At 37.5% G+C, this 27,503-nt stretch overlaps 10 protein-coding genes across 10 annotated transcripts; 8 read left to right on the top strand and 2 right to left on the bottom strand.

Annotated features, from left to right (window-relative positions):
* Positions 1 to 162: 162 nt before the first annotated feature.
* On the bottom strand, positions 163 to 1,518 carry FDP41_011858 (uncharacterized protein; the record flags this gene model as incomplete). The annotated part of the gene is made up of 1 exon (XM_044702313.1): positions 163 to 1,518. One exon carries the CDS (start codon positions 1,516 to 1,518, stop codon positions 163 to 165), a length of 1,356 nt encoding a protein of 451 aa, XP_044566710.1.
* Positions 1,519 to 1,941: 423 nt separating this feature from the next.
* FDP41_011857 (uncharacterized protein) lies at positions 1,942 to 3,306 on the top strand (the record flags this gene model as incomplete). The annotated part of the gene is made up of 3 exons (XM_044702312.1): positions 1,942 to 2,299; positions 2,442 to 2,882; positions 2,975 to 3,306. 3 exons carry the CDS (start codon positions 1,942 to 1,944, stop codon positions 3,304 to 3,306), a joined length of 1,131 nt encoding a protein of 376 aa, XP_044566709.1.
* A 345-nt stretch (positions 3,307 to 3,651) lies between these two features.
* FDP41_011856 (uncharacterized protein) lies at positions 3,652 to 4,149 on the top strand (the record flags this gene model as incomplete). The annotated part of the gene is made up of 1 exon (XM_044702311.1): positions 3,652 to 4,149. One exon carries the CDS (start codon positions 3,652 to 3,654, stop codon positions 4,147 to 4,149), a length of 498 nt encoding a protein of 165 aa, XP_044566708.1.
* A 660-nt stretch (positions 4,150 to 4,809) lies between these two features.
* FDP41_011855 (uncharacterized protein) lies at positions 4,810 to 6,675 on the top strand (the record flags this gene model as incomplete). The annotated part of the gene is made up of 1 exon (XM_044702310.1): positions 4,810 to 6,675. The coding sequence occupies one exon, from the start codon at positions 4,810 to 4,812 to the stop codon at positions 6,673 to 6,675; it is 1,866 nt and encodes a 621-aa protein (XP_044566707.1).
* An 84-nt stretch (positions 6,676 to 6,759) lies between these two features.
* FDP41_011854 (uncharacterized protein) lies at positions 6,760 to 7,908 on the bottom strand (the record flags this gene model as incomplete). Its single annotated transcript, XM_044702309.1, has 1 exon — positions 6,760 to 7,908. The coding sequence occupies one exon, from the start codon at positions 7,906 to 7,908 to the stop codon at positions 6,760 to 6,762; it is 1,149 nt and encodes a 382-aa protein (XP_044566706.1).
* A 793-nt stretch (positions 7,909 to 8,701) lies between these two features.
* FDP41_011853 (uncharacterized protein) lies at positions 8,702 to 11,487 on the top strand (the record flags this gene model as incomplete). Its single annotated transcript, XM_044702308.1, has 2 exons — positions 8,702 to 8,809; positions 8,911 to 11,487. 2 exons carry the CDS (start codon positions 8,702 to 8,704, stop codon positions 11,485 to 11,487), a joined length of 2,685 nt encoding a protein of 894 aa, XP_044566705.1.
* Positions 11,488 to 11,917: 430 nt separating this feature from the next.
* Positions 11,918 to 14,605, top strand: FDP41_011852 (uncharacterized protein; the record flags this gene model as incomplete). The annotated part of the gene is made up of 2 exons (XM_044702307.1): positions 11,918 to 14,001; positions 14,059 to 14,605. 2 exons carry the CDS (start codon positions 11,918 to 11,920, stop codon positions 14,603 to 14,605), a joined length of 2,631 nt encoding a protein of 876 aa, XP_044566704.1.
* A 249-nt stretch (positions 14,606 to 14,854) lies between these two features.
* On the top strand, positions 14,855 to 21,691 carry FDP41_011851 (uncharacterized protein; the record flags this gene model as incomplete). The annotated part of the gene is made up of 1 exon (XM_044702306.1): positions 14,855 to 21,691. One exon carries the CDS (start codon positions 14,855 to 14,857, stop codon positions 21,689 to 21,691), a length of 6,837 nt encoding a protein of 2,278 aa, XP_044566703.1.
* Positions 21,692 to 21,876: 185 nt separating this feature from the next.
* Positions 21,877 to 25,271, top strand: FDP41_011850 (uncharacterized protein; the record flags this gene model as incomplete). The annotated part of the gene is made up of 4 exons (XM_044702305.1): positions 21,877 to 22,565; positions 22,647 to 24,449; positions 24,507 to 24,906; positions 24,978 to 25,271. The coding sequence occupies 4 exons, from the start codon at positions 21,877 to 21,879 to the stop codon at positions 25,269 to 25,271; spliced, it is 3,186 nt and encodes a 1,061-aa protein (XP_044566702.1).
* Positions 25,272 to 25,698: 427 nt separating this feature from the next.
* On the top strand, positions 25,699 to 27,501 carry FDP41_011849 (uncharacterized protein; the record flags this gene model as incomplete). Its single annotated transcript, XM_044702303.1, has 1 exon — positions 25,699 to 27,501. One exon carries the CDS (start codon positions 25,699 to 25,701, stop codon positions 27,499 to 27,501), a length of 1,803 nt encoding a protein of 600 aa, XP_044566701.1.
* Positions 27,502 to 27,503: the final 2 nt, after the last annotated feature.

Genomic DNA, 27,503 nt, shown 5'->3' with positions numbered 1-27,503 from the left:
CAAAACAATTTTGATTTACAGTAAAATCTTTTTTATTAAACACCAAACGATATAGTTGTTGTTTTAGTTCCTATGAAATCCAACAAAAATCAACTACAACAACCTATTATACTATTATTTATTTACAAGTGATTAGGCGAAAAGTTAATGTATGGAAACAAATTAATCCAAATGTAAACCTTCCTCTACTATTTGGTTCATCCATTCATCCATTGAGAATTGAGTAGTTTCTGAACACAAGTGTGCATAACAACACTTCATCCATTTACCTGACTTGGCAACTTTTGCGCCAACTTCCTTCAATCTTTGTCTTAAACCATTGTCTGAGGTGACAAATAAACAAGAATCCAAGTGACCAGCAATATTCTGTCTATTTGCTAACTCCACAAGCATGTCATCGGCTGTGGCAAAACCTGCTTTTGAGGCAGAGGACACAACAAATGTATCCTTCTCAATATCGCCTCTCATAACTTGAGGATTTGCGGCATCAAAACAAACATGCATGCTTAATGGTCTATTCCACAAGATTTCAGACATTGATGAAAAAAGTGATGCAATTTCAATAATTAATTGCTCTGCCGTTCCTTTGTTTTTTCTCTTCAATAAAAGATCTCTCAATGTTTGTGTCATGAAAAACATGTTGTTTCCATCCAAGAAAATTCTTCTAATTTTCTCAGGAAGGGTCAATCCTTCTCCATGTTCTCCAACAAGAGACACATCATCCTGCTTGGCTTGAGCAGATTTTTCTCTTTTAGCTCTCTTCTTGTCTTTCTCAATCTTGGATTTCTTCTTCTCTTCATCTTGTTGTTCATCATCTTCATGGTTCTCATCTTCATCGGAAAGATCCAAATTCATGACTCTTTTTCCGAGGAGCTCTTCCTCATGGTGTTCCTCCTCCTTCTTTCTTTTGAGCTTTTCTTCGCGTTTGAGCAACTTGTTTTTGGAGTGTTTTCGAGCTCCTCTTTTTTCTATGGTATGTTTCTTCTTTTTGTGGTGTTTGTTGTTTGATTTTTTAAAGTTAACCTTGCACTCGACAAATTTAATAAGGCTTGCTGGAGACTCTTCTGAAACAACTTTTTCAACGACATGATGCCAGTCTTCTTCATCCTTAATCTTGAAGGCTTTTCTCTCATTGTGGAATCTCACAAGGATTTTGGCTTCTAGCTCGAGCAAATCAGAGGAGGATTGATGGTTATCATTATTCCGTACTGGTTCATGATGATTTGAACTGGTCTGATTGTTGTTGTTATTTGATGGCAAACCGTCTTTGATGATCATCAAACATTGTTTGAAATCATCGAGTGTTTGGTTGCCTCGGAAGGGAAAAGCCAATTCAATCATTGAATGCTTCCTATTACGACGTTCCTTCTTTTCCTTCTTGATGGCTTTGTTGTTGAGCAATACTTTAACAGAGTGCATAGTGGAAGAAGAGCCAACAACAGCTGTGCGAGGAGAATCCTCCGATATTGATTGTTGTTGTTGCAAATGAGGTGGTGTATTTGTACCCAAACGGATCATTCTGTGATGATGTTTTTCGTGATGATGATTGTTTGTACGTTAATTTGTTTGTGTTTTAATAGTGCAAGAAACAGCGAAGTTTGGAGGCTTTGTGGGCTGGCAGAAGGTCAGGGTTCACCATCATCATTCAATAATAATATTCTTCAAGCAAAGGTGGTGGTGAACCTAAAGGCATTGTTTATATGTTGTTAAGAGGTCATCATCATCACGGACAACAATATACATCATTATTCAGGGTGCAACGTTATTTGAAAAAGTCGTAACACCCTTATCAAGCACAATGTACCTGATTCAGCGAATAACTCTCCATTTGCGCAGTTTAAATTGATCGGAAGTCATCATCTTGTTCCCAACTCGAGTGCAAGACAAAAAATCGATCTCACCTTCGAAGAAGAACACAGTGTCTCACAGTACTACACACTCATGTCGTCATCAAAAACTCTCATTCCTCTCCTCTCATTGTCCACAGTGATCTTCCTGTCAGTATTAGCATGCCTCTTCTTGTCATCATCATCTCACATGCTTGTCAGTGGAGAGCCCGAGTCGTCCTCATTGAACGTTCAGTCCTCTCTCTTGTCTTCCTCGCGTAGTGAAGATAGAGAAGAAGCATCACTTCCGAGTAAATTAATTCAGCTTCGAAAGACTCGTGTATCTGGAGGCACCAAAGCATCGACCAATGAATTCCCGTTCATTGTCTCGATTCAATACATGACTTCTTCAACCTCGGCTGAACATTTCTGTGGAGGATCTATCCTTGCTCCGAATTTCATCATGACAGCATGTAAGTTGTGATATGCCAAAAGTAATGTCACTGTGAACCTTCTCTTATTCTTGATGCAAATTCTTCAAAACTATTCATTAACCTCTATTCATTGATAACAATAATAATATCATACACACATGTGAATCTGACACTTTTATAGCTCACTGTTTCTATGACGACAACGGACGGTTAATTTCAGCAGCAAATATAGTTGTGGTCTATGGAAGAAACAACATTGTATGCTCTCCATTGAGTTCTTGCACCTATGTGCCAGCAAAAACCTACACTGTGCATCCATCTTACAGCACCAGCACCATCCGAAATGATATTGCATTAATTGAACTTTCATCAAATATTCCCATTGATGGACAAAAAACAAGAATTGCATACATTGAATCAGGATCAATGCCTCTCTCCTATTATGTATTTGTGAGTGGTTGGGGTTCTTATGATAGTTCAGGAACTATATCTAGTTCATTACTTAAAGCGAAGATCCCCATTGTGAGTCTTTCCACGTGCAATGATCTTGGATTACAAACAGTTTCACCAATGCAAATCTGTGCTGGATTAGGTCAGGGTATTGATGCCTGTCCAGGTGATAGTAAGTATCAATTTTTGAGATGATGTCTCGAAGAGTGTGACACGTTTTTTTTTTGATATTTTGAATAACACTGTTGCCTTAAATGATCATAGGTGGAGGTCCAATCTTTAGATACTATTCTGGAACTAATTTTACAACCAATGACTATGTTGTGACAGGAATTGTTTCCTACGGTCCTGATGTTTCGTGTGGCACACAAGGCAGTATTGGAGTGTATTCAAACACAACCTACTTTTTGAAAACATTCCTTCAAAGTCGAGTGCCATCCCTCCAATTAAGTGCATTTGATCCTACCAGAGATTACAATGGACAAAATATTAACGATGCAACTTCAGTGTTGAATTGGAAAATGAGCTTGTTTTCAAGGTGCATTTACTTGAGTTCCATAGTTGGAATATTGTTGATCATCATTTCTTTGTATTAGTACATCTCTTCCTCCTCTCTCCTTAATAAATTACTTCCAAATAATACAACTTCCTTTGAGATATGCGAAACATTTTCAAAGACAAACAAGTTAAGCTCAAGCAACCCAACTGCAAAAACAATCTTTCAAAAAAAACAATTAAAGCTTTGTATGGATGATCACTTAACTTTTCGAACACAAAATAAGATTGCCTTTTTAATGGATTGGAAAAAATGTTGAAACGCTTCTTCTTGTTGAGCAATTCATTGTTAACTAGATCCAAGATGGTACACAAAGCCATTTGGCCTATTGATTATTCACAAGTCCGTTTTCAACATACTACCCAACAATTTGTTACCAAATACAATGCCCGAAAAAGTGTTTGTAATAATTAAACATGAGCATTGCGAAAATGACTTGGATTCGTCGATGATCAACGTTTTGAAGGACGAACGTTTAGCTTACCTTGCAGCCATTTCTCTAACACTCAAAGAACATGAATTAGATTATGTGTTTATATACTATATTGAGAAGGGAGAACATGTATCACCATATCTTGATCATAGACTTCCACCAACAATGGACGAAGAAAGGTTCAGAGGTTGGTCCAAATCACTTCTAAATGTTATATCGCATTATAAAAAGAGGGCATTAATGGATGCCCATTCTTACTTTGTTAATGAGTATGTTAAAGATCAAGGAACAAAGGTCAAATCGTTCAATTATTTAGCAATTAGTGAGTATCCAAGTTGGTGTTTGGAGATTCCTGTGGACCAACTCAAGGATTTTCTTCACTGGATCCGACGTTTCATCAAGACTCCCTATTATAAGCATGATTCTGATACCTCCATACACAGCGTATAAAGTAGAAGAGACTGAAATTATTCAGTAGGATTCTGTACTGAGTCTTTTGAAAATCATGATCACAACAATTGAGAGGAGAAGTTGAATGACTTCAATAAAGAGCCAGCTACCGTCCATAAAACTAACAGAATTAATAATTTGACACAAGTCCTTATTCGTTTTGTTCGTTTTGGCTTTTCTTTACAATCAAAGGAGTAAAATCAAAGCATATTGAGAGACTTCAGGGCAACACAACTTTGTTCACTCCTTATCAAGATTTGATTTAAGGTGATGCACTAAAAGGATATTACATGTTCTGTCAACAGGTGACCTTTGTCTTCTTTTAAACTTTCAAAGACTTTTTTTTGGATGTTCCTATTTCAAACGTTTTGTAAGATTTCCATGCAGTGGATGGGGTCAGATGTTTTGAACAAAACAATAACGGTGAAAACTTGAAAAACAGAGAAATTTTCGCAACCGGTTTTCGAAACGTGAACATGCAGACCAATTAAATTTCATTATTCACGATCGATCACTAAATTATTTTTGGCATTAAAAATTCAATAATTATTATCGTTGAAAAATCATCATCAACGACTCCACGCGCTCTCCTTGTTGTTTGTTGCCTTCAGATTCCGAAACCAAAAAACACGAACCATTTTGTAGGACGACACATTCACCATGCCCCATGAAGACTCCTCCTCTTCGTCTTCCAAAACACCCATCCGTTTCTTGAATTCAACAACATCCTCTCAACCGTTGCTCATCATTCCAACGTTAACTGGGGGACATTCACGACCACGAAAGCCTTCTCTTCGCGGAATTAAAATCTCGAACCGATTTGTTAAATTAAATCGAGAGTTAGGATCAGGCTCTTTTAGTGATGTCTATCTCGGAGAAGATTTAGAATTCGAACAGCACTCAGGGAATTCTGAAGAAAAATTATCATCACAGTCCTCCATAATTACAACAAATGCTCATTCTCAAAATAACACAGCACCAATTCAAGAAAATCTGTCGAAACGCGATCGATATGTGGCCATTAAACAAATCAAAGTAGAAAAATATTCACGTGTCACAATCAAGTATTTAGAGAAGGAAATTCAAATTATGAAAGAATGCAAGCATGAAAATGTCATCAAGTTGTTGGAAACTATTCAAGTGGATTTTCCTTCACAAATGTATTTAGTGATGGAAAAGTGTGACACTAATATGAGAAAATATATGAACATGAAAAAACAATTGGCACGAAAGAATTACAAGAGCCAGATTTGTTCTGATGGAAAATTATGGAAACCATTCTTTTCAGAACGTGAAATTCAATATTGGTTAAAACAAATAGTGTCAGGAGTTCAATATTTACATGAAGAAAAACATATTATTCACAGAGATATCAAACCAGAGAATTTTCTGTTAAAGAAACTAAATCAGAGCACAGATGATGTATTTATAGAACCAGAGGAGTATGAGTTTGGCAATTTTAATGAATATAAATTGGTGATTGGTGACTTTGGGCTTTCAAAAGCAATGGAGAACGATCACATTACGCAAACCGTTGTAGGAACTTGGCCTTACAAAAGCCCAGAACTCGCTCAACATTTACCATACGGCTATGATGCAGATATATGGTCTATTGGCGTCGTGTTATTTGAGATGATTGCTGGTTATTGTATTTTTAACACAAAAAAGAATGAGCAAGTTTATATTGAGAAACCAAGTTTTGGACAAGCTATCAGTTCGAGCACTCCAAATGTCGATTGGTCATTTCTATTAGAACATGTACATATTTCTGATCATTTATATAATTTATTGGTAAGCATGTTGAGGTATAATAAGGATGAAAGGATTTCCATTGGTGACATTGCCAAACATCCATTTGTGACGCAAACATGGAGTGAAGAAGAGTATCTACCAGTGAACCTTGTCGATAATGACATATCCAATCATCACGAGGATGTTAAGAATAGCGTTTCAAAATTGGAAGCAGTTGATCAGCCACAACCTCTACAAGTAGATGTGGATGTAGATGTCGAGCAAAGATCGCAACAACATGCACCATTGATAGATCCTCTTGGAAAGGAAGAAATTGTCACCTCATCCAATGGATCTGTTCTATTGAGGTCAGGAATGCATGAGAGCGTGACGAGACCAGAATTTTCTCCTTCAACCATTCTCCTTAAGAACACATTTGAAGAATTAGAATTTGACAGCACCAAGATTCGAGAAATATCAGGTGGGTTACCAACAAATCGAAGTTATGCTGAGTGTATATTGATTCAAAAAAGCAAGGACGCAAAAATTGTGGTCTTTATTATCAATGAAGAGGTCAACAAAAACAGGTCCATCTTTTATTCGTTAAAAGTTCAAGGAGAAGTAGTCAGAGAAGACTGGCTTGATTACTCGCAAGTAAGAGATTTTGAAATTATGGAAGAAACCGAGCAACTTGAGATTGAAATAGAATTATCTACTGGCAAATTAGATCAAATCCTTCATTACTTCTCACCTGAAACAGTTCCTTTTAGAATCCAGGTTTTTGTACAAAATTAATCAATGTATAAATGTAAATATCGTATCGAAGATAGATAAAAACATCACTATATGGATTTACTCTTTAAAATCATTCCTGTTGTTTCAAAACGATATATGTTTTTCGTAGCTCTTCAACTTCAGGACATCCCAATCCTTAGGACAGATAATAAACACCTGTTGGCGAGCATTGTAAGCAGAGCAACCAGCCGTCCATACGTAAGCGTGATGCTTGCTATTTCCAAACAGCTCTTCTCTCATTTCACTCAACTCAGTGCTCAAATTATATTCTATTTGTTTTTTTAAACCTCCAACAAGTGTTATCGCTCGAACAGAAGATTGAGCCTTACAGAATATGTCCTCGCATTCGGTGGGTGTTTTCATGTCATATTGAGGATTTCTCCAAGAATTCGATGTGACAGTACTTCTCTTAATCGAAATTTTGGTTGCTACTCCAACTTCATACATCCTCAGCAAAGAAGAAAATTTGTCAAGATAGTGGAACAACAAATCCGAGTCTGAGATGTCAGGTATTTCAATAAACCTTGATTGTTCTAATGAAAGATTACCTGCTTCTATCATCACAGCGGATTTCCCAACATCATTCTTTGAAAGGCTCCAATTATTCTGAGTGTACATCATAAGATAATTTTGAAAATCCACAATTACATCTTGAATGGAGTTGCCAAACTGTTTGAGAATTTGTGCTATCAATTTGCATGGTCTCCATCTTTCGATTAATAGTTCATCATGCTTGGATTTGTATGATGCATATGCTTCCGATCTGAAGCCAATCCTATGAAATGGAAAGAAGTAAAACTCTTTCAAAATTTCCTTGAATAAGGAAGGCTTATTTCTATCCATATTGATTCGTCTTACTATCGAGTTTGTAGTATTATTTAGAAAGAATGATTTCAAGTTTGATGAATTTGTTCCTACTCCTTCCGATGATCGACAATCCAATTCTGTTTGATTATTAGGTGCTTTATGTCCCCAGTTAAAAAAGTTCAAAATCAATGCTTCGTTCATCATCATTCCTTTTTTCTTGAACTCGGATGAATAATTTAGAATTTTGAACGCAATTTGATACACTTTTAATCCATAAATACATCGATCTCCCACTGTACTCTCCAGTAAATTATGAAAATGCTTATTGACTCGATGTATTATACATATTGAACTCATATCAAGGAATGTTAGAACGTGCAAACAAACATTCTCATCACCACAAAGTAAGTTAAATAAATCTCGCATTTTTTTTAGATCAAGTTCACAAACTCGTGCGACAGATTCAACTTCCTTGAGAAAACCTTACAAATGTTTATTATTTGTCTCGTGTTTGTGTGACCAAACAACCCGCAAACAAGATAATCAGTGTAAGGACAAACTCAAAAAAGTCCTTCAATTTCTTGAAAAAAATGTCACAATCTCCAACAACATTCCAGAAAAAAGTCTAGGCTGCATTGACCCAAATTCCAAAAGGCAAGGTCACAACGTATTCTCTTCTTGCTCAATATATTGACTGCAATTCCAGCCAAGCCATTGGTCAAGCATTTAGACGTAATCCCTACGCACCAGCTATTCCGTGCCATCGTGTGATCAAAAGCGATTATAAAGTTGGTGGTTTTATGGGTGAGACTGTAGGACAAGAAATTGAAAGAAAGCTATCTCTGTTGAAGAAAGAAGGTGTTCTGTTCGATTCCAAATATGTCCTCATCGACAAGTCCTTGATTTTTGATTTTTCGGATTGTGAGCAAGTTGAATTTTCAAAACCTGAAGGCTATTGAAAGATGGCACTACACAGTATCCTATTCGAAATTGTTGGGGCAATGAATTTATGGGTGACTGACCACAATGTCGTGGTACCGACTCCGGTTTCGATTCAGGGAATATTGGAGACATCCGAAAAACTCGAAAAAAACGCATCCATTCAATTAGATATATACTATTCATCATCTCGTTCAAGCACTGAAAAGTCCGAGCCACCACTCATTAAATTGACAGTTTATTATCCATGAATTATTAGTTTTTATGAACTTTAGAAACGATGCAACTCACAAAGAAGATTAAAAAGAGCAATCTCTACCGAAAGTTGGTACCCAAGATTCCGATTAGAGAAGAGCTCCGATTGAGTGCTTGGCAGAAATTCATAAAGGTATGATCATGTTGTTTTGAATGAGAGATTCTATTAATCATTCTATGACTTGTTCTCTCGGAAACAACCAATGAATTATTATAATTATTCAACAATAACAGTACCGACGTTTCCCGTTCAAATTTTGCACCCATATGCTACTACTAATTCTAGTAACGACTCAACTCTTTTTATTTGCTGGAAATAGAGAGGATTACCTTTCTAATGCAGGAAAAATCATTGCTAATAATTTTCTACCTCAAGGATATCTTTCTTTAAAGGATGCCAAAACAGGATTTAATACTTTTTATTTCGATGATTGTGAGGACATTGTGAATCACATTGGATGGACTGTGAAACAATATTATGATTTGAAAGAACGAGCTCCGACGTATTTAGAATTTGCAGCGAGGGATGGAAGTGGTTCATTTGTGTTAGGCAATGCTAAATCTGCTCGCTCGAATTCCAAATTTCATGTGGAGAAATTGGTTATTGATAATAGCAAATCAAAAAGTAATGAGGAAAAAAGACAATTAGCCCTCCAACAATTAATTGAGTCTAGAAATCATGCAACAGCAGCCTTGATGAACACAAAACTAAATTATTCCTCTCCCATAGAAATGACAATCACAAGATATCAAAACATTTCATACCCTATTGATGACTATGTGAAGAAATTGAACAAGGATGTAGTTACTTCAACATTTTTTCTCTCCAAAAACGATACTTATGGACCCTTTGAGAAATATGTCAAAGCAAGTGAGGAGACACCTCAAAAAACATCTGCCTCTGACCAAGCCATAATTATTGACAGAGAGGGACTACAAAAGTACATGTTCAGTTTTACAGAAATGACTTTGAAATTTACTTACAAAAATGTTTACACGAAAGGTATTTTCCCAGAGTTACTGATTTGGGATATTACATTGAATTATGATTTTGCAACAGGAGCAGGAATAGTTCCTGTTACTTTGAGTTATGATGTTGGCCTAGGTGCAGAAACATCAAAAGATATTTCAATTTCTGTTCTATCATCTCCATTGACCTGGATTTCCTTGCTCATTGTAATCTTCTCTCTGTTTTCCTTGTTCTTAATTGCGCGTGCGATCTACAGATCATTTAAGTTTATTAGAAAAGCCATGAAAAAGGATAGAAGTATTTTCCAATTGGTTTACCAAGAAAGTAACGATAACTTGGACGAACCACAAAATGAGCCACTCGTCAACGAATCTACTCCTTTAATTGGCATTAATTCGACACCACCAACAAAACCTGTTGAAGTCAAACCTTCATTATTGAAACGATATGACAACGACATTTTTAATGACAGTTTTACAGGAAGTGCTGTTAGCGGCATGACTTTCACAAGTCAGTACTATCAACAAATGTTGGAGCAACACAAATCCGAATTACATGAGTTACAAGAGGAAGATGAAAAAGACGTTCAAGATTCTTTGTTAAAAACCACCACTCCGAAACACAGTCCTGGAATTCCAAGTCGAATTGTCACTGGAGAGATTGGTAAACCAAGTGCAGAACAAATTGCGGAAGCCTCTCAAAAAATGGGAATGAATTTCAAACCAGACCTAAAGCACAAGCTTAAATTCTTTAATCCTTGGCATATTCTGGGAATTATATCCAACATACTTTGCATTGTTTCAAGCGCCATGGTCTTTGCAAACGTAGCCTATCAATATTTTTCATTGGATGCAACGAATATTCTACTTGGATTGAGTTCAATTTTTGTATGGGCAAACATTGTTCAATACCTTTCGCATAGTCCTAAATTTTATGTGCTTATCAAGGCCCTTAGAAAAGGTTTACCAAATATTGGAAGATTCATCATTGGTGCCGCACCATTACTGATTGGTTACGCTCTTTGTGGTATGGTATTGTTTGGCTCTTACACGTCAAATTTTCAAGGATTCCAAAATTCCATTGTCACCTTGTTTTCGGCTGCCAATGGAGACAGTCTTATTGATGTTTTTTCATCTCTCTACGGTCAAAATATTGTTATTGCCTATTTCTCTAGAATTTATTTAATTACCTTTGTTTGCCTCTTCACTTATAGCGTTATTAACATTTTCATTCTCATCATGGAAGATGCTTATTTCAGCGTGAAAGAGAGCAACATGAAAAAGGATGCTGCAGAGGCAGCAGCTAAAGCGATCCAAGAGTTCAAACAAAGTCATGCAAAACAAGGCGATCACCATAATGATGAAGACAATAGCACTAATGTTGGACATCAATCAGATACCATGAGCAAAAGTTTCAAAATTACTCCTCATCAACAGGCAGAAGATGTCGACGAGGATATGGAACGCCTTCAACAAGAGAGATCCAAGATTGACGAATTGATCAACTTATTGAGCGAACTAAGAAGTGGACAACTTCTTGGTGATCCAGACGAACAAGATCCTCAAACAATAATCCAACAAAAGAGACTGAGTGAAAAACTTACTCGACTGCTCGTCACTCGAAACTTGAAGAAAATAAGACGAAAGAAGAGTACTAGTGGAGAAGAGCCTTTCAAAACTGTTCTCAGCAGTTCATTCAGAAAGGAACCAACAGGAGACGAGCCAAAAAAGAAGAAGGAAACAAAGTTCAATTTGGATCTCAATGAATCCATTGACGATGTTTCCATTATTGAAGGAGATGATGACGATGATCTGGGCTCTCCCCCAACACCAAGAAATTAAACCTGATGTCATGATTGGTCATGCCAATCATGGTGAGACAAGCATCGATGCCACTGTATTAGGAGCATCGAGTTTGATGTCCAGCAAGAGATTTCGCTGTCGTCACTGGCAATAGAGAGATATTTAGGAATTCTCTCTCGGCATCACTTGCCATTAAGACTTTCCTTAAAACGTATGTACATCCAATTCTATCTCTCAAAGTAAAGACACGAAATGACACGAGATCAGAACCAAAGTTCCAGTATGTAAAAAACATCTGCACGTGTCAAACAACACTCCTCAGTAGTGACACTACAGAAAACGCGCTGACAAAGCTGCTCTTTATCTTTTTAAACAAACAGACGTTTCCGACCAACTCAAACACTCGACATTGTGACAATCAATCGTTGCAAATTACCCAGCCATCATTGTCACTACCCCAACAATAACCATGCCTCATGCTCTTTACAGTGATGATGATGATGACGATGACCAAGCATTGAGAGAATTTCTTCATAACAAGTACAGCAACATAACAGTGAGCAACAACACATCGAGTACTCGAAATTTACTTGCTCATTTCAATCCTCAACAACAACAACAACAACTGCAATCAACAACACTCTCAAACCCTTTTTCAAAACCCTCTCAACCGTCCATCATCCATAATGCCCATTCATCTCTTTCTTCCGAAAAAACACGAGAAAACGATGAAGACACCCTTGCCTACCAAAAGTTTTTATCTGAAAAGGGAAGAGATTTAGCCACGAGAGCGAGTTTGAATACAACAAGTTCTAGGAACATTTTGGCTGGAGTGGATGTGTCCTTTCTCTCCAAATCATCGAGAGAAGGAGGGGGCGAATCTACTGCCACCAAGGAAGTCAATCATCAGTACTTGTCGTCATCATCCACTCATGCGAATGGCTCCTTGCTGGGTCTTGCTCAACCCAAACTCCAGAGAGAAAATTCAAGCATGATCCATGCAAGACCCATGTTGCGAAGAGAGAATAGTGTCATGATTAGTGCTGCCAGCAAGAACACAACAGGAGTTCCAACTCAATCATCATCCTCTGAGGACAAGACATCATCGTCCGACGGAGGATCCTTATTGAGAGCCAATTCTTCGATGGGACTTGCAAGAAAACCTGGTGTACTTCGACGAGAAAATAGTTCCATTCATGCCTTAAAAGCTCTCGACTCATCGATGAATGAGGGCAGCGAACAACAACAACAACAAATGGTTAAACTATCGAATTCAGGAACACGAAAGGGAGCACTTCATCGCGAAAACAGTATTGTTGGGAAAACTGCAGATAACACCAATCTTCTCAAATCCTCACATTTGAATCAGAGTATGCCTGTCATTTCTCAAGTATCTCCAGCAAGAAGATCAATCAGTAAGAGATTGCTTACAAACTACTCACAAAATGCACTTCATGATGATACGACGAGCGTCGTGACCACAGAAACAGATAAGGTCAGCCTGAATGAAATGGAAACCGAAGTCAAAATAACCCACAACAGCGAATTGGCCAAAGTGAATTGTTTAGTTTCGCAATATCTGGCTTGTGGTTTTCCTGTCATGGTGTTTGACAAGAATGGAACTGTTGAATACTTGAATAAGGAGGCAGAAAAAACTTTTGGCGTTTACAGCTTTTCAGCACTCGGAGAAGGTTTGCATGAATTCTTTTTGCACAATTCAGTGAGTGAAATTCATCAAGCAATTCATGAGTTTTTCAATTCAAATGAGGAAGCAGCGTCGAGCAATACACAACACGGTGACTGTCCCATCTCAACTTCAGATCTCAATTATTATAATAACTTGCCTCAAGAAAAACAATTAGAAAGGAAGAATACCTTGATGAAAACTAGAACCCTTCGAGGAAAATCCTCTCTTAGAAACAAATTCTTTATTCTCACTACGAGAATTATTCCTGTTGTGAAATGTGAGGAAATTCATTTTGCAGCTTACATGCAAAAACATCCAATATTTGTGAAAGATTCCAAAGCACATATGATCTCTCGCTGTGCTCAAGCCATTATTGATATAATGATTATTCCAATAATTTCTATAACAGACCATGGTATTATTCAAACATTTAACAGTGCAGCGTGTTCCACTTTTGGATATAAATCCTATCAAGTACTAGGAAGAAACATAAAAATGTTGTGTAACGCAAAGGACAGGGCGAAGCATGATACCTATCTTGAAAAATATAGACACACACGAGAGAAACGAGTGTTAGATAGAGTGACTAGGGTTAAAGGCCAAACAAAAACAGGAAAAGTGATTCCTCTTGAAATTAGAGTTTCTGAAGTTTTGGAACCACATGGTAAATCAAGTTTTGTGGCCTATTTGAGAGATTATCGAACACTAGCAACCGCAGAAGAATCTTCAGTGAGAATTGCTGCTAAAATATATCCAAAAAGTATTGCTGAAAGATTAGAGTTAGAAGAACGAGTGGTTGACACAATACCTAAATGTTCAATCATGTATTGTGAGTTATTGGGAATCTCAGATTTTGTAAAAGCGAGGTAGGTTATTAGTTGTTTTTCATTTTGCTAAACAGAATTTCCTTCGACATGTTGTAGATCCTCACGAACGGTAGTTCGATCTCTCAATGATATTTTCTCTAAATTTGAGCAAATTAGCTCAAAATTAGGAATTGAACAAATGAAAGTGGTCGGAGATGGATATATGTTGGCATCAGGAATTGATAAAAGCGAACCAGGGCATTCGGAAAAGTTGATTAAGGCAGCAATTGAAATGATTCGATTTGTCAGACTCTATGCTTCCCAACTAAATGATGAGCATCAAAAGGATGACCATGATTTTGAGATTGAAGAAATTGCTCTTAAAGTTGGCATTCACTCCTCCAGTGATATTGTGGCTGCAACTATTGGCAAACAAAAACCAACATTCGACCTGTTCGGTAAGGGAGTGGAAATTTCAAAGATTTTGGCTGCCACTGGAAAACCAAATCAGTGTCACATGAGCAATGATTGCTACAAGGAAGTGACTTCTGAGAAATTATTACGAGGATTTGTGGAACATTTTCGAGAAGCTGAACAAGTGTACTTGGAAAACAGGTCATGTCTCTATTCAATGCCTCAATCGACATGGACAACTCAACTATAAATGTTATTATTAATAAAATGGATTGATCATGCAATTACAACAATGATTAGTGTCTTACAAGTTTTGAATTCACACAAAAATCTTTCTAACCAAGCGCTTCAAGCTCGCTAACACTCTCAATTTCCAAATTGGCGTTGGGAAGTCTTCAACCTCGACAAGTGCATCTCCGTCTTTTGTGGGTCGATCAAAGAGGAAGAGTGATTGTCTTTAAAAAAAAAATTGAATATTCTCTAGGCTTGAATCATCATCATGTCATTTCCAAGCAATAGCGACACTCATCATCATGAAGATGTAGGAGGTACTTCATCCAATCAATTTTATGAAGCTTCATCCATCATGGTGCCTCATTCATCATCATCATCTTCCAATATGGGTGGAGCAACAAGGCCTCCTAAGAAATCGGCTCCGAAGCAACCACATCACGGTCGATCATCATCGAAAGGAGGCACTACAGGTGGTAATGAAGATGCAACCAGCAATAATAACACCAATAAGAATGAAAAATCGAAAGGACCAGGCAATGGTCAAAGCCAAACATCAAAACCCCATCATAAGCCTCCTCCATCAAGAAAGCAAGTTGCCCAGGTGAAATTTGTAAAGATACAATCTTCATCTGCGCACATAGGTACAGAATCATCCGAAACTCATCCAACAACAGTTCCTGATGAGGTGGCTCGCACATCGGTAGTAGCAACATCATCGACGATCACTGCTAGTTCTACTGCGCAGGATGCTCCAACGAGCAGTCATCATCATCATGAACCTTCCATAGAAAGTTATATTCCCATGTACGTTCGTAAAATCCGTGAAATTTTGGAGACCGTGTATGGTGGTAGCATTGATGTGAAAGCAATTACGAAAACAATTTGGGATGATATTATTCAGCCAACAATCATTTCGGAATTGAATCCAAGCTTACATGTGATGTTAAGCGTGCAAAATATGAATAATATTGCGAGCTATTTAAAATCTGACGATCCTAGATTGGTCCAAGTGGTAATGAGCATTGACCAATTATTGACTGATGTCCATCATGCAGACTATGTTGAGGATTATATTCCGACTGTTTATTTGGACAAGCACAAAATTGTGCGTGTGAAAAACCAACCAGTGTTGTTACTTCCTACCTTGGAGACAACCTTATTCGATTTAATAGAGCATGAAATTAGAAAGGCTTGGAGAAAGGCTAACGAATATACCAACTCTCAATTACTGAATGTTACATCTCAATTGGAAACTATTCAAAAACTATATTATGAACAAGCACCAAAACAGATTGACGAACTGTTAATAGAATTGAACAACATTAAGCACATGGACGAAGAATGTATCCAAAAACGCACCAAAATTCACGAAGAACTCGACAACATGTCTAGCAAGATTAAGAGTCTTACTGAAGCAATTATTTCTTTGAGAACTCAACAAATGGCCCAAATCGAACCTTCTGTAGAAGAGTCGAAAGAGACTCCTGTCACTGAAGAACAAGTTCCTGAAGAATATCTCAGTGCTGAAGAACTGCAAGAACTTGACCAAAAGCGAAAACAATTAATTGCAACTGTTGATGCATTTTTGGCCTTAATTGAATCTGATCGAGAAGAAGAAACCAACAAGCTTCAGCTTTTTTCTGATGCAGTTCATTTATTGCATGCTTCTCTGTACAATACACAGAAAAACCTTGGCTTGGCACAGGTCGTGCCACTGCCAGCCCGAACAATTCCTGTATCCATAATTACCAAGTTGATTAATTTTCTCAAGGACAACACTGAAAAGATTCCGCACAGTGTAGTTTCTTGTCTTCTTCAAGTCTCAGCTCTTTCGCTGAAAGGTAGAAAAGTCAACGAAAAGAAAGAAATATTCGCTGTGTACCATTCTGCCTTGATGCATTTCACCCAATACCTTACAATTAGAAAAATGGAATTATTTTTGAAAATAATGTATCAAGTTGTACAGTCCTTGCATCATACTGACCCAGAATTTGTAAACTTAATGTTGCATGAGTTACCAAAGACAGGCTCCAAAACCCATGCCAATTTTTCAGACAGAACAAAACTAGTTCAACTTTGGCAAGTACAAGCATTCTGTGCCACTCTTGTCATGCCAAATCCCATTCTATCTCACCAGATATTTTCATTTTACACTAGACATGTTTTAACTTGGATAAATCTTTGGGAAGATATAAGAAACCTTTGCCTCAGAGAAACATCTCTAACTCAAATCAAGAAAGGATCATTCAAAACATCCACGACACCAACAACCAGTCCAACAACACTTGCAGTTCCTGAGGCAAATGATGGCTACGCGTCATCCTCTGAGAAGGAATCTGAAGTAGAGACAGGCACAGAACGCTTGGAAGAAGTGACAAAAGAAATTCAGTCTCAACTTGAAGTGGATCAAACTGTGCATGCTGACATTGAAAATATTGAGAAGGAATTACTCAAATCGCCAGAAAAATTGAAAAAAGAGGCAGAATTGATGAACATGATGCAACTCACAAATGATTGTGTTCATTTATATGAAACTGAACTGAAACCATCTGAAGAGGAAAAACTTGCCAAGAAAGAACTTGTTGAGGAAGTTTCAAAAATCATCTCAACCCTCTTTTCCCAAAATCAAAATACAGCAGAACTCAATGAACCAAAGATTTACACGTATGGGTCGTACGCAAGCGATTTGAGTTTGAAAGGTGCCAGTGACATTGATATGTGCGTTTCTTTTGAAGGACTTGAAAACATTCAGGAAAATAACAAACTCCAAGGAAGAATACTTGAAATGATTAGAAAAGAAATGGACGGGAAAAGTAAGAACGATAGTACTCTTTTCCCTCACTTAAAATCTCAAAATCAAGAAGTTGTGAGGAGCAGTAGAGTTCCAATATTGAAAATTCACGATAGTAAGAGAAACCTTGATTGTGATTTATGTGTTGCTACCTATATGGGAGTTGTAAATACTAGGATGATTTCCACATATTTAATGGTAGATCCAAAGATGTTAACTCATTATGGTGCTACTAATGATACTTACATGCTGGATCGGGTGAAAATGTTGATCTACATTATTAAGCGATGGGCCAAGAGGCGCCATATTAATGACCCTCCAGCTGGATCTCTTTCTTCATACAGTTATGTACTCCTGACCTTGCAATTCTTACAAACAATTGAGGTGTTGCCATCTCTTCAACAGCTGGCTGAAGATGATAACGTCAGCATTGAAGATATTTCCAAACCTCATACTATTAATGCATATAACACAAAATATTTCAAAAATTTAGAGAAACTTCCTTCGTTATGGAAGGCTATGGACGTTGAAAAGGTTTCCAAGTACACACTTGGACATTTAGTGTACATGTTCTTTGAATTCTATGCAAAGAAGTTTAATTTTGACACCCATTCAGTGTCCTTAAGAAATGGATCACCTATTCCAAAGAAGAAGGTTTCTCCTAATTCTCAGATCATCATATCCATTGAGGATCCATTTGAAATTCGTGACTTGGGAAGCGTTGTTTCAAACGAAATGGGACCTGTGATTGTGTCTGAGTTTAGACGAACTTTTGAAATTCTTTCTAGCGGAGGTTCTATTCATGATGTTTTAGAAGAACGAGAAGGTATCTCATCTGTCAATATTTATCAAATGAAGAGAGATTTCGGAAAAGGCTATGACGAACATTTGCAACTTGAACAAGTTGCTGAGATGATTAACAAAGGAGAACTATTTCAAGGCGAATTAAGAGTGAACAAGAAGAGAATGACAGAAGCCTACGTGACAGTGGAAGGAGGGCCATTCAAGAAAGACATCTTCATCGATGGTCTCAAGAATAGAAATCGAGCAATGCATGGTGACATTGTCGCTGTAAAGGTTGAAAAGACAAAGATAGTTGCTGGATCAGTGATGGAAACTGTAGAAAACAAAGAAAGTACCAATGAAGATAAGGTAGAACCCATCTCATCAACTGCAGCCGTAGAAGTAACAGAAGAAAATGTGATATTCACAGGAGTTGTAGTTGCTGTCTTGAAAAAGAAGTCTCCCTCGATTTTCCCTTGTACATTAATGGCTCAAGATGAAATTAGAGGTTATAGATGGCTCATTCCACTCGAAAAATCCTATCCAAAGCTAATGGTTAAATTTGAAGAGTTTAAAAAGAAGTTTAATGCTAAATCTCATGTCATTGAGGAAGGAATATTTGTGGTAGAAATGAAACCTTGGGATAAGGGCTCAAACTATCCAAAGGGATCCTTGATTGGATGTTTAGGATTCAAAAAGGATTTGTGGAGTTTGAAGCGCGCCTTGTTGCTTCAATATTGCCCAATTATGTTCGATAATGTTTATTCAGAGCGAAAAGTAGATAGAGAGGCTGAAAAAGAGATTGTTTCTACAGGTTCCAGTGCTATATTATCTCAATCTGTTAAGATGGCTGACTCTGTTGCAGGAAGTTTGGTATCTCAATCAGTGCTCGAGGAAAATTCAGAAACACTCAAAAATAGACAAGATATGAATAACTCAATTTCCAATATTGGAGATACTATCAGTGATATCAACTTTGACAGAGGAAGCTCATCTGACAATTTAATTCAAGTTCAAGACTGGAGACAATCGAGACGCATTTTCACCATTGACCCAACGCATTCAAAAGATTTAGACGATGCTATCGCTATTGAACCTATTTATGAACAAAACATTCCAAAAATCACAGATTTGAACAGAAAGTCATATGAGAATGTTCAAAAGTTTTTGGTTACTGTGGCTATTGCTGATGTTTCTCAATTTGTTCCTCTGAACTCACCAATAGATAAGGAAGCAAGAAAACGTGGTACAAGTGTTTACATGATCAATAGTGTGGAACATATGCTTGATCCGTCTCTATCTCAAAACCTTTGTTCGTTGCATGGAGGTGTTAACCGATTTGCAATTGCTGTTGAGTTTATCATTGATAGAGAGACATGTGAAATTGATAAGGAATCGATCAAGTTTAACAGATGTATGATGCGATCTTGTTGCAGACTCGATTACAATAGAGCTCAAAAGATGATTCTTCATTACAATAAGAACAAGTTCAATGGCTTTGTTGGATCTGATCCAAAAGTCAAATTTGGACTCGAAGTAGATGAGGTACCAGCAACCTATGGCACTTTCACGTTGGATGAAATTTACGAAGATATTCAAATATTCAATGAGCTGAGCCAAAAATTAAGACAACAAAGAGCTGAAAAAGGAAGTGTCTTTCTTAAGAACGAGCAATTGAATTTTGAATGCGATATGAACGGAAAGGGGTTTCCTCTCAAGGTACTATGTGATGAACACAATGAGTCTCACATTCTTATCGAAGAGATGATGTTAGTTGCAAATGAACTGGCCGCTATTGCATTGTATGAACATTTTGGTGATGCTACTCTCTTGAGAGTGCACTCTTCTCCAAAAATTGACAAATGGGCTGTAACTGTAGCTATGCTTGCTGACCGTATTTGCAGATGGAAAATTGAGAATGTTGTTAAACAAGGAATTGAAACTGAAGCCGAAAATGAAAAAGCTATTGTTCTTGACTTGCTAGAGAAGTGCATCAGACAACGTACAAAAGGTTTAGAAGAAAACGAAAAGCCTGTGACCATTCAATATGTGATTAATTTACTCATCGAAAATGCTAAAGAACATGAGACGCTCATGCACACCATTCAACACATGTTGTTGAGAGAAATGCAATTAGCTCAATATGCTACTGTTGGAGATTGCAAGAAGAGCAAATCAAGTGATGATGAAGAACAAGATCTTTCACATTCAGACTTCACTAAAAGATTAATACCAAAGAAGAAATTTGAGAATACTTGGCATTTTGCGCTTTGTAAAGAATTTTATACCCACTTCACAAGCCCCATTCGTCGTTATGCTGACTTGATTGTGCACAGATGTCTTCTTCAAATGATCAAAGAAAATAGACTCAAAGAACTAGGAGTGTCCAAAGAAGAAATCTTGGCAAGTAGAGAGGCTTCTCTCTCTGCTCATGAATTGTCATCTATTGCTGAGCATTTGAATGACCAAGCATACAGAGCAAGACTACTCCAGGACGAGTGTGAAAAGCAATATCTGGCTTATTATCTTTTACCCATTCTCTCAGCCTCAGTAGAAAGAGTGGAAGCAGTTGTTCTTTCTTTGGGTAAAAGAAGTTTCACCATCTACGTTCCAAAGTATGGACTAGAGTTGCAAGTTAATGCCATGAAACACTTTTCTCCAACACCAACAACGATCAACCTTGAAGAGAAAGAAATAGAAAGCATCGTACCTCGTAAAGTATTGAGTATTGCCTCAGAAAATGCAGATGAAGAGGGCCATCTTGGAGGATCCTTTATCGAAAAATTAACCATCACTTGGTCGGTGTCTTCAACGAATCCAACTGCATCTGTGGTGGATCTCGATGAAGATCAAACGAAACAAACCATAACCACAACGACAAGTTTAGAACAACCATCTTCCGACAAGGTTAGCACTGCATGGTCCCCTTACAAAAGAACCATTGAGCTTGTTCCTTTGAAAAAGATATTAGTGGATTTGGATGTGAATTTAGGCCAAGTGCCTATTGAAATTATGTGTTACAACATTTGGGAATTTGGACAAGAATTGAAAAATCCTACCTTCTCACCAAAATTGATTCAAAAACATAGCAAAACTGCTGCTTCACAAAATGCATTCAAGGAAAATACGAAATTGAACGAGAAAACATCAGCCGTGTTACAATCTGTCAGTGCTCAAGTGAAACAAATGGAGAATATTATTGAAACCATGCAAAAGAAGAGCAGAAAGAAGAGTGTTCCATCTTCTTCTCCAGCAACATCCTCTTCATCGACTGCCTCTCAGCAACAACCCCAACAACCACATGTTCCCCCAACTACAAGACCACACTTCCCTCCTGGATCAAGAGGTAGAGGAAAAGGAAGAGAAGGTACGGTTCTTGGGGAAAGTGGATCATCCACTCATCATCACAACCCTCATCACACTCACCAAGGCCACCTTCATAACGCTCATCATCATTCGGAAAGAGGTGGATTTAGCTCTCGTGGCAGAGGTGTTAGAGTGAAGCGCCTTCCTCACAACGAAGAATAGATAAAACAAGGCCAAAATAAAAGAACCTTCCCAAAACAATTCCACAGACCCTTTTTCGGTATTTTGAGGAGCAAACACGAGCATGAGGAACCTCTTCATTGTTTTTTTCTTGTTTGAAAAAAGACATCCCACAGCATTATTGTGGCATCTCAATCCCTCGCTGTGCCATCAGATTGGTATTCAAGATGAGGAGCAATTGCCAAGAAAGTCCTTCCAACAACAACCCTTCACCGTCTTCCGAGTCTTCAAAGAAAAAGAACGCGCGTATTACATTTGCTTCCAGCCACGACACAGCAGATGAAAGTGGTGGTGCCAACACGACGGCAACAACCCCTTCATCAAAGGAGCAAACCAGACAACGAAAGAAAGCAATAACATTCAAGGAAGATGCTTATGGAGAACCAATTACCAAGCCAATCTCGATTCATTCAACAATGCGAGAAGGTGATGAATCATCCTTCATTCCAAGAACTCCTCCGAAGAATTTAATGGCCAGCAATTCTCTCCGAATGAAATATTTAGAGGATGATGATGATGAAGTCTCCGATGAAGAACACGATGGCTCAGAAGAATACCCACAGAATAACGATCGTGCATCATCCACAATCACCATCCGAACCACCTCCGTAGGCTTGATGGATTTGGACGAAGAAACTGAGGCAACACCTTCCCCAGTTGGCAAATTGAAAAGCTCAAAAACCTTTGTGCCAACATCGTCTTTTGAAAAAGAACATACTCCTCCTTCACTTGTTCGTTCAGTCACAAGATCTAATTTCACACGAAAACCCATGAGACCTTCCTTGTCTTTTTATGGAGAGATATTGACCACTCCTACTTCATCAAAAAAGCACAAAACAATGGAAATGAAAAGAAGGTAAGTATGTCTTTTAATATCATTCAACGTTTGGCACATTAATACCATTACCTCAATTTCTTATTAATATGCCCTCAATAGAAACTCAATTCGAAGAATGAAATCGGTATTTGACTTTGGGAACGAAGAACCACATCACAATTTTGCATTTTACGACCATGAGAGAGGTGCGTTTATTGGAACCGAAGAAGATGAGATGGATGAAGTAGGTCCAGTTGAAGATACTGAGATGAGCGAGGAAGACAAGCAAAAATTTGCATATAGAGCCAAAATGGCGTTCAGAAAAGCATATGAACAAATTAAGTCTATTATCCTGTCACTCACACGATTTTTTTATATTGTTACTATTGGATTTATATTATTTTCACTGTTCAACTTTTTCTCAGTTTTGAGTTGGATCTCAATTTTTGGAATGGAGTATGGAAAGGGATTGTTCAGACTTTCATTCTTTGTTTTAAATCCCTTCAAGAAGAAACTAGTGTTTTCTAATATTGATAATGGAAAATCAACAGAAGAGAGAGCTTTGCTCAGTGATGACACTAGTAATCACTCCACAAGCGAACCAAGATCTAAGAAAGCCATTCATGTGATATGGTTTATGCTATTCGGACTTCCTTTGACATTCATACAAGGATTTATTGCCGTATTATGCTGGTTTCCAGTAATTTCTTGCCCAATATCAAAGTTAATTTTCAATATCAACAAAAATATGTTCTTTCTTAGATTTAGACATGGAATAATAGTTAAGAATGAGAAATTGGATCGATCTATCAATGGCGAATCAACTACAACGAGTGATGATTCCTCAGAAGATGATTCCTCTATTCGAATGACATCACCTTTTTCGTTTTCAGCTTTCAAATGGAGACTATTCTCTATCAATGTACCCCTTCTTAATTTATTAATTACCATACCTATAACCTTAGGTCTGCATTATGGATTGGATGAAGAATTATCCTCCAAGTATAGTATGCTCATATTCGTACTTTCTATTGTGAGTGCAATGCCTTTGGCAATAATCATTGGACATTGTGTTGAGTCCATTGTTGCTCAAACCAGCTTTATATTTGGTTCCATGATTAATGCGACATTTGGTACCATTATTGAATTGATTTTATATTTCTTGGCATTGTATAAGGAGTTACAAGGAGTTGTTATGCAATCAATCACTGGAGCTTTGTTGGCAGCAATTTTGTTAACACCTGGCGTTTCAATGGTTTTTGGAGGACTAAGGTACAGAGAACAATACTTTAATCGATACGCAGCAGGTGTATCTTCTATTTTACTTTTTATCGCCGTCGTAGGAGCTTTCTTACCATGTGTGTATTTCATCTTTTTCGGCGCACAAGAGTTGAGGTGTGGACAATGTTTAAGCGGTCTTCCCTATAACCGCACGATTGAGGAGCCGGATTTGTCAATTAACTCTTTGATGTACCTGAAAAGTGCAAATTCAAACCAGGATTGGAGCTGGGTAGAGAAAGCTAAAACAACCTTTAAAAAGCTTTACGGAAAAAAGTACAAAAAACATGTGACTACTTTGCATGGCAAGAGAGTTTCAGACATTACAAAGAAACAATCCATTAGCACAATTTATGGCCAGGATATTGAAATTGTTCCATATGCCACAGAAGAAATCGCAAAAGTCTCTTCATTTCACACACTCCTTGCGATACCTAGCATTTTGCAAGTATCAAACTTCACACCAATTTCTAATCACACTAACAGCACCTACAGTATTAGATGTGTTGGCTGTGACCTTTCCTTAGAAGATTTTATTCATGAACCGTTGTACCAAAATAAGGTTAGACCATTGGCATTCACTACGGCCATAATTCTTCCCTTTGCTTACATTTTTGGATTAATATACAGTCTAAGGACGCACAGGTAAGTAGCTAGACACAACTCTGAGTTTATTTAAACAACTTTCTTATTACTTAATAGATTTTTAATGCAAAAGCCACCAAAGAAAGCTTTTTCAGGAGAGCCTGCTTCATCAAACGAAGCAAGCGCACCTGAAAAGAGTCGTGACAACTCTGCCACAGAAAAACATGAAGAAACAAACAACAATAGTGAAGAAGAAGAGGAACCGATCAAGCAGCTTCATTCAAAAGGACACGAACCGAAAGAAGAAGAGCATCAAGAAATGGAAGATGGTATATGGCCAATTTGGATAGCAATACTTGTGTTAATAGTGTGCACAGCCGCGTACAGTTTTGTGGCTGAAGTGATGACCTCATCTCTAGAGCCTGCTTTTGACAGTATTGGCGTAAACTCTCAATTTGCTGGATTGACATTCGTAGCGATTTTACCTTCTCTTGGAGAATTTCTGAATGCCATTCAAGTAAGTATTTTGTGGCTCTACTTGATTTAGTTCACATTGGTGTTGTATTCAATAATTCTTTGACACAATAGTTTGCTTTAAATGACAATGTGACGTTGGCACTTGAAATTGGCAATGTTGCAGCTATTCAAATTTCTCTTCTGCAAATTCCAATATTGGTTCTTGGGTCGTTTTTATTCTTTGGAGGCAATCAGAAAATGGTGTTCTCTCTAGAGTTTCCTCTTTTCAATTTGTTGGCCATATTTTTCTCTGTTTTGATGTTGAATATAATTTCAAGGGATGGACGTTCAAATTACTTCCATGGATTGAGTCTGGTGTTTGTTTACGTATTTATTGTAGTGGGCTTTTTCTTTATTTACTTTTAACACATTCCAAGTGCTCTCTTTCCTTAATGTGTGTGTGCGCGAATGTATTGGTTTGGAGTAGAATGCCAATTTATAGCAAGATATTTCCACTGAGTGCATTTCACACATGTCGACATTTGAGATGGTCCGCAACGAAATTGTTGGACACTTACCAAACTCGTTCAAGCATTCTCACAATGATAAATGAATGGAAATTGGTTTTTACTTTAGGTATGCAAATATTTGTCTCTCCACAAATCAGACTTCAGCCTTTACCGGAATTTGTTTTGAGAATGACCTTTCGAAATCACAAAGCATTTTCACACACACAAAAAACTCCACAACTCCAAAACCTAGATATTCACTCTAAACAGAGCAGCTTTCTCTCTTCAAACACTCCATCACCGAAATTCCTCGTTAATAGTAATACAGAGACATCACTCTTCAAATGTCCACCACTAACATTCCTTCAACTTGCACACCTTCCAATGATGACCCTAATGTGGTTTTGGATATCAATAAAGAAGAAGAACTTTCAAAGGCAGAAAACCAAACAACGACATGTACATCCACACTACCGTCGGAGACATTTGTGGGTGCTGATTGTGATCGAACGACGAATCCTTCATCCGACCCTACCAACACAACCACATCTGTAATTATTATTCATGAACCACTCAATAATACTACTGAACAACAACAACAACACCACAACACTGACAATATCATCAGCCATAGTAGCAACGGTGGAGATGATATCCTTTCCACATGCGCCGAGGCTGAATTCATTTGTCGGTCTCCTCAAATTCAACAAATGAAGAAAGAATTTTCAGGTGCAAACCTGATCGACCAAGTCGCTCAACCACTCTCAAAAGTTAACAGCGCTGTCGGTGCCAGCCAAAAGTCAGTGTCTATTAAGAAGGTTACTTCCGCAAATGATGTCACAACAAAGGCGGAATCACAAAGCGTGATCATGGAAACTAGAACCGTTTTCTCATTACAAAGCAAAGCAACAAGCAAGACATCCAAATCTGAAGAAATTGCTGTGAACACTTGTTGTGGCACGGTTGAACTGAATTGCATTCGAGTGTTATCCATTATTGGTATGCTTGTGAATATTGCTGCTTTTATTGCTATGGCTGTAGTGATTAGTATTGCCTTCCCAGTTTCAACTACTAACGAAGTCGAATTGTTAATTCTGAGAGCTGATGCCAATTTGTACAGTGAAGTGGCTGCAAGTTCTCTTAAAATTGCAGTCTATAGCAACATTACAAACCCATATATCCCTAGATGGAAGTCCACTAAAGAAAAAGCAACATCAGCTATTGCAGCAATTGTGGACGCTCTGCCACCTAATGTTTTTCTCACATTATTGAATGGAAGTGCTTACTTTAATTCATCAAATATTCCTGTAAATCCCTATGAACAAGTTGCTGTTGATTTATTGCTGGCTGGAAAACAAAAAGAAGCCATTAAATTGATTGAAAGTAAGAATTTCACATCTACATCTTTGGCATGGAAAAGTGTAGTGAGTAATTTGCTCACATATGCCAAAGACTTGGCTAGAAACAAGAATGATTATTTATTGACAGCTAGTTCTGTAAACTTGGGTCTCATTGGTACTTCTGTTTTATTCGTTGTACCTATTGTTTTGACAGTATTCATCCTTGCAATCAATAGAGAAGGAATATCACAAAAGAGACTAAAGAAAGCCAATGCCATCATGTTGTTGGATACCATGGCAGATCCTTCTCTTCGTCAATTATTCAGAAAACATTGCGAGCAAGAAAAAGCTGTTGAATCTTTTGACTTTTTAGAAAAGGTCGCCATGTATAAGGAATTTTGTAACCAATCCTATGATCTTCAAGAGCGTCTTTTCGATCAAACTAGTTCATCTTCCTCAGGAGAGAAGGAGATGCAAGATCAACCAAAGAAGAAGACAGCATTAGAAATCGAGTTAGAAGAGGTTGAAAAGAAAAAGTATGAAATTGCTTTTGAAATATTCACAGAATTTGTTGACGAAAACGGTGAAAAAGCTCTCAACATCACTCGCTCTTCTTGTGAGGAGGTCAAGACCAAGTTGGATCATTTCAATACTGGACAAAACGATCATCTTCCAGATGAACTTTTCGACAAGTTGCAAACAGAACTTGCTATTGTCATGCTAGACATCCATCAGCGATTCAAGAACACACTTGCCTTCCAAAAGAAGATGAAAATTGCAGACATTAGAAAAAAGAGAATGAATTAAAT

The sequence above is a fragment of the Naegleria fowleri genome (genome assembly GCF_008403515.1).
Source record: "Naegleria fowleri strain ATCC 30894 chromosome Unknown tig12, whole genome shotgun sequence".
In the NCBI taxonomy this organism is placed as follows: domain Eukaryota; phylum Heterolobosea; class Eutetramitea; order Acrasida; family Naegleriidae; genus Naegleria; species Naegleria fowleri.
This window is presented reverse-complemented; position numbering and strand designations above follow the sequence as displayed.